Source organism: Chelonoidis abingdonii, chromosome 1 (genome assembly GCF_003597395.2).
Source record: "Chelonoidis abingdonii isolate Lonesome George chromosome 1, CheloAbing_2.0, whole genome shotgun sequence".
Taxonomy (NCBI): Eukaryota; Metazoa; Chordata; order Testudines; family Testudinidae; genus Chelonoidis; species Chelonoidis abingdonii.
The window spans coordinates 28,977,224-28,983,838 of record NC_133769.1 but is presented as its reverse complement, the minus strand read 5'-3'; the positions used below and the strand labels follow the sequence as shown (position 1 = coordinate 28,983,838).

The window sequence follows — 6,615 nt, the reverse complement described above, 5'->3', positions numbered from 1 at the left end:
CAAAATCTTAATGATCTCCCCACGTATTTTGCCACAGTTAAAGAATATGGGCCTGGTATTTGACTACAAGGGGATAAAAGCTGGCTAGAATTGTCGTCAACGGTAATGATCATCAATGGCCCATGTCTAGCTGGCAGCGTTTTCAAGTGGACGCCCAGGGTTTTGCCCTGGCGTTTTTCGTTCCGAATAAATCTTTGTAATGATCTGAGATGCTCATGCCAATCTCTGCAGTTTTGCAATGACACTGAACTGGATGAGTGCTAATACCACTGGATGCGTAGATAGGGGATACAGAATCTAGGAACAGAAAAAAAGAGACGAGCCAATAAAGAAAACCTTGGTTCAACAAGACAATGCAGATTCCTCACTTCAGGACGGAAAAAATCCCATTCACTTGTTACAACTAGGGACCGGATATGGTAGAAAGAAAAGTTCTGCAGAAAGCCCTAGAGTTACAGGACGAAAAGCTTGGAATGAGTCAACTGTCCCTTGTTGCCAAGAAGCTAACGCACTGCTTGTATAAGAATAGGGACACTGCCAGCATAGGGATTGGGTTGATGTGATCATTCCCTCTATTCGAACTTGATGGGCTCATCTGAATACAGTTCCTTTGGTGGTCCCGTACTACAAAGAAGATATGGAAAAATGTGGGAAGGTCCTGCAGAGGGCAACAAATGATAATGTGAGTAATAGCTGGGTAGAGAGCGCTTAGAACTTATGAGGTAGGTCTAGGATGGGATTGTTTCAGTCTCAGAACAAATGAGGGGATTTGATATGGATACTGCTTTCAAACTACCTGAAAGGGTTCAAAGGAGGATCTAGATTTCTCAGTGTATCTGATGGACAGAAAACATGTGGAAGGTAATTGTCTGCAAGTGCAGGGAGGTTTAGTGTGATTATGGACAAAACTTTTTACTAGGAAATGGTCGAAGCCCTGGAAATGGGTTACCATGATGTGGAGTGGAATTCCTTCTTGGAGGTTATGAGTCGGCTTGACATAGAGCTCTTGGCTGGGATGATTTAGTTGGATTGGTCCTGCTTTGAGCCAGGTTGACTAGATGACCTCCTGAGGTCCCTTCCAACCCTGATAGTCTATGATTTTATATCCATCTTCTTAAAACTTAGATAGTATGTTAAGCTATTTTGAAGGACTCTATTCGAGCCACAAGTGTCCTCCGCGTGACTGGGGCTCTGAGTGCCACAATCAAAACAAACAATAATAAATAAGAATGGCCATACGTCAGACCAATTTCCTTCAGCCAGCATATCTTGGTCTTCTGTACAGTGCCAATGCGGTGGTTTCAGAAGAAGAATGAACAGAACAGGAAAACATCAGATGCATCGCTCTCTTCACTTTCCAGCTCTCTGCAAACATTAATAACTACTATATAGTAACATATTCAGTTGTTTGACTTCTTAGTCTCTTGTTGGATCATTGTCTTTCCCATTATCTTGTGAGTATATACATTAATTTTCAAAGCTCTGTTTAATGCTAATTTCAAGCATGAAAGCATAATTCTGTCTGAAAACTCACCCCTATGCAGAAGTGTAAATGGTAAACTGTAGTCCAGATCCACAAGGTACTTAGACTCCTTGCTTCCACTGATTAAGTGGAGTTAGGCTACAATATCTTTTTGAATCTGGGCCCTAAGTCTCAATTTTAGGGTCCACTGCAATCATAACCCCCTGCTCCGGTGGCAGCCTTTTAGGGTAGTCCCCATAACATCTACATGTAAAAGGCTTTCCTAGCTACTTTTCTGTCCTCTGTATCGTGCGATGATCTTGCTGTCTCTAGTTGCTTGGAGCACCCTGTCTCCTGCCAACTCCAGCAGATTCCATGAACTGGGGAAGAATAGACATTCACCTGCCTATCTTCCTGCAGGCTATCCTGGGCACGACCCCTGAGCATTGTCTGCTCATGCCTGCCAGGGATCAGGCCATTCAATCCAATGTTGGGCCGTAGGGCAGGCCGAGATTGTCTCCTCTCTGTAAATCTGGTATATCCCAGTGGTTGTGGAGTGGCCTTCTCAAAACTGGGTCCAGCGCGTGGCTTTTCAGGAAAAGCCATGGCTACCTTAGTTGACCTCCGTGTGCACCGTTCGCCGATACGTGGCTCCCACAGGGGCCGCGGTTTCTGTTCCGGTCAAGGGTGAGGCAGCTCTTGGGACAGGGCAGGCCAGCAATCGCTGGGCCCTGGGCATACACTTCCACAGCCCCAGTTGGCTGGAGTGGTGAAACTGCAGCCAGGGAGGCCGTGATCTGGCCGAACCTTGCATGCAGCAGTAAACATAATGGCCTGGCCTGCCACGGCTCTCTAACAAGCGGTGTGACGGCTTTGACGAGCACTGTGTATAGCCACGCCACTTCAGATGGGGGAGACTAGGCTAACAGTTGTTCCCTCTGTGTGATCGGGGCCAACCCAGATGGGATTCAGGGCCGGTCCAATGGGGCAAAGCAATTTTGGGGGAGCCGCTTCCATAAACATAGTTGCAGAGATTTTACTAAACTATGAGGAATACAAAAAATGTGCAAAGGGTATTCTCATGGCCCCACTGCCCCCTGCCCTGAGGGGGTAGTGTAGGGTGAGCTTCTGCCACACCCCTCGTCACGTATGCTCAACAACAACTGTAGGTGTAAGATTTGGCGTCAACTGCGACGTACCCAGACGGTCGCGGCCATGGATAATAATGTAAAACCAAAGCACATAGAGGGATCCGAAAGACAAGCGGTCCTGCACCACAGTTTTTGCCCCCTGACCTGCAATTCAAACTGGCAAATGCGACATGTTAAGACTGGGTGAGCGGCAGCGATAAAGGTACAAGGGAACCAGTGCAAAGTCCGCAGGCTTAGAGGAAAGGCAATACCGGTCTAAAACTCATGCAGTACTAAAGTCAAGGAATAACACATCCACTGCTTTCCCCTCATCCACAGAGCCAGTTATCTCCTCATAGAAGGCAATTAGGTTAGTCAGGCATGACTTGTCCTTGGTGAATCCATGCTGATAGATTACAGAAAGAGGGAGAGGTACATGGACACAATGAGACATTGTATCAGTTAATGGCTATATTACAGAGTCTCCCAAAAGGTTGAACCAATGATGCTGCGGCTGGAAAGTCTGAGAACCATTTGTATTTTTAGGGTACAAAGTGAATGTTTCACTTACGTGGTAAAGTAAGGTGTTTCGTCATTAGTGTTAATGATGTTGACTATCACTGTCCTGGTAGTGCTCAGCCCTAGGCGGTCTGTCACTGTTATGTTTAACACATAACTGTTAATAAAAACAAAATCAAACCAGAATCACTCTGTGGATTACATGCAGTAGGTCTCTGCTAATAATGAACAACAAGGATCAAAATGAATACTTACGTATGCGGATCGCTCTCAAAATCAAATTCTTTTGTGGAAGAAATGGTTCCAGTTTGAGAGACAGTGAATGACTCTGACACAGGAGTACATGAATACTGGAATAAAAGGATTATGAATTAGCATCTGTATCTTTTAAAAACATCCAGCCATTCGTTCACAGGCTTACAGAATGGATCAAGGAAACATATGCCCCACATATGCAGTATTGTCACAAAACTCTGTGTAAGGAGATGTACAGGCATCATGGTCATCAGCAGGATTGAACCCAGGACATTCATCACCAGAAACACAAGCCACTGTCACTTGAGCTATAGAAGTAAGTCTGTGGGTAAACAGCAAGCAGGGCATGACAGTGGTCCCCATTAGAAAGAGACATGGTCACACAACAAGCTAGTCATGTCACATTTGTATCGGAATAATTCTTACCCCCTCTGGTATCCTAATCCATGAAAATAATGTAATTTACTGGCTAGTGTGTGTGCACGCGCCACTACCCATCTAGTGTGTTGGGCAGCAGGAGATACTTAAGCAAGTCTGACATCTATCCAGAAGAGAGCAGTGGTGCACAAATATTTAACCAGCACAGTATAACCTCCATGTCCAAGGTAGATCATCTCTTTCTGCATTTAACTAATATTCTGTATGCCAGTTGATATGCTCCTCTACACTGTTACTAACAGCAAACCACCCAGGTCCTCATTTTGTGTAAATCAGCATGGATCTATTGTCTTCAGTGCAGCTATACAAATGTTTTTTATAAACGTTGAGGTTACAGCCATTATCAAGACAGAGCAGATATGGGGGGGAAGGGAATCCATTGTAGGACAGGAGTTGCAAAGTTTTTTGCTCTTCATCTCTTGGAGGTCCGTGCAAAATAGATGGAGAGGAGAACACTGACACACAGTGCAGTTGTACAATGACTTTGTGTTTTTATTCAGGAAACTGCTCCCAGCTTGCAAATTAATTCCAGTGTGAATTAATCTACCAATGTGATACATGCCATCATGTGCCAGCAATGCCCCTCTGCCATGTACATTGGCCAAACCAGAAAATCTCTACGCAAAAGAATAAATGGACACAAATCTGACATCAGAAATCATAACATTCAAAAACCAGAAGGAGAACACTTCAGTCTCTCTGGTCATTCAATAACAGACCTAAAAGTGGCAATTCTTCAACACAAAAACTTCAAAAAACAGACTCCAACGTGAAGCTGCAGACCTGGAATTAATTTGCAAACTGGATACCATCAGATTAGGACTGAATAAAGACTGGGAGTGGTTGGGTGATTACAAAACCTAAACTTAATTTCCCCAATACTAATTTCTCCCTACTTGCATCCAATGAAGTGGGCTGTAGCCCACGAAAGCTTACACTCAAATAAATTTGTTAGTCTCTAAGATGCCACAAGTACTCCTGTTCTTTTTGCTGATACAGACTAACACGGCTGCGACTCTGAAATCTTTCTTCCTATTGTTACTCACACCTTCTTGTCAACTGTCTGTAATGGGCCACTCTCATACTGTTATACCAATATAATAAAAACCAGCAAAATCTTTTATTATATTGGTGTAACAATACCACTTCAAAAGTTATTTTTCCTCCCTTGGTATCCTGCTGTTAATTGATTTATCTTGTTAGACTGACCTCTCACTTGGTAAAGCAATCCCCATCCTTTCATGTATATATCACCTGCTCCTGTATTTTTCACTTCATGCCTCTGATGAAGTGGATTTTAGCCCACGAAAGCTTATGCCCAAATAAATTTGTTAGTCTCTAAGGTGCCACAAGGACTCCTCATTGTTTATCCCACAGTGCAACTCACCACTGTCCAGTGCAGAGTCTTTTGGGAAGTTTTTGCAATGCCTGATGGGGCCAAAACAAATTGTGGAAGGTTGAATGGGAGCATGGGGTCAACTTCCCATAATGCAGTGTTCTCCATCCCATAATTTCATCTGCACACCATAATTTTTGTGCCTTCTTTTCAAAATCCCATAAACCCCCATATCTCCCCTCGCTGTCTGCCATCTCTGAGAGACGCATAGAGTCTGCACAGTTCTACACTGTTGTCATGAGCATTGCAAGCACAAGGTGCATGATCCTGCAGTATTGCAGAGCCTCAGTAGGAGCTGCAGGGAACATAACCATTCCTTGGAGACTAGATTGCTGTGGGACATGGAAAACAATTGAAGATTCTTGGTGGCATTGATGGAGCAGCTGGAGATGGTAAAGTGCTGGTTCTGGGACCAAGAAACAAGCATTGACTGGTGAAATTGCATCATCATGCAACTTCAGGCTGATGAGCTGCAGAACTTTTGGATGCGCAAGGCCACATTCCTAGATCTGTGTGCCAAATTTGCCCCAGCCATCCAATGCAGGGACACCAAAATTAAAGCTGCAGTGACATCTGAGAAGCAATTAGTGATTGTACCCTGGAAACCAGATGGCTACAGCCAGTTGGGAATCAATCTGGAGTCAGGAAATCCATCACAGAGGCCGTTGTCATGCATGCATGCAGGGCCATTAATCACCTCCTGCTATGCAGGATTATGACTCGGCACTTGTCATAAACAGATAGCTACGGGTTAATGTTTCTTTCACCTGTAAAGGGAACAAAGGGAACCAAACACCTGACCAGAGGACCAATCAGGAAACTGGATTTTTTCAAAACTCAGGTAGGGAATGTTGGGTCTGTGTCTTTTGTCTGGCACTGCATTTCCAAAGGATGTGAAAATTAATAACTCTTATTGAATGACTCTCAGGTGTTTGATTACTTTAAGCGTTCTCCACAAGAGTCTTCTAGTTAAATGCCATTCTTCATATCCAAATAGACAGTCCCTAGACTATTACTAAAGCTGTATGATCTGGGGTGATCTTGATAATATTGTTTCAGCCAAAAAGAGAGGGAGAGAAAAGATGAGAACAGATAACTTTTGGAGAGGAAATTAAAGAATTAGAATTAAAATTCTGCTCTTATCTGGGTTTATGACAAGCTCAGTTTGCTGTTATCTGATAAAATCCAGCATATTTTCCTTTTAAACCAGAGGAAACTTTGAGCAATAAATAGAAAGATATAAGTCAAAAGCTGGAAATTCAAAGGAAAAGTTGCTATTTCTTTTTATATCTACTTCAGAAGTTCCCTTTTTTTGGGGGGGGGTCTGATATAATAGTAGTGTCTGAGGGTAGAACTGTTCAGACTGATTATTTTGTTTAAAGTTTTGTTTTGTTTTGTTGTTGGTTTTTTTACAT

At 43.4% G+C, this 6,615-nt stretch overlaps 1 protein-coding gene across 5 annotated transcripts in view; it reads right to left on the bottom strand.

Moving 5' to 3' along the window:
• Nucleotides 1–6,615, bottom strand: part of CDHR3 (cadherin related family member 3) — an 83,862-nt gene that overhangs the window by 55,330 nt on the left and 21,917 nt on the right. For all 5 annotated transcript variants that reach the window (XM_032787318.2, XM_075064750.1, XM_075064743.1 and 2 more), the window contains 2 exons: nt 3,367–3,461; nt 3,164–3,268 (listed from right to left, as the gene is read on the bottom strand). In XM_032787318.2, the coding sequence (XP_032643209.1) occupies nt 3,164–3,268; nt 3,367–3,461 (200 nt within the window). The remainder of the gene's footprint in view (nt 1–3,163; nt 3,269–3,366; nt 3,462–6,615) is intronic.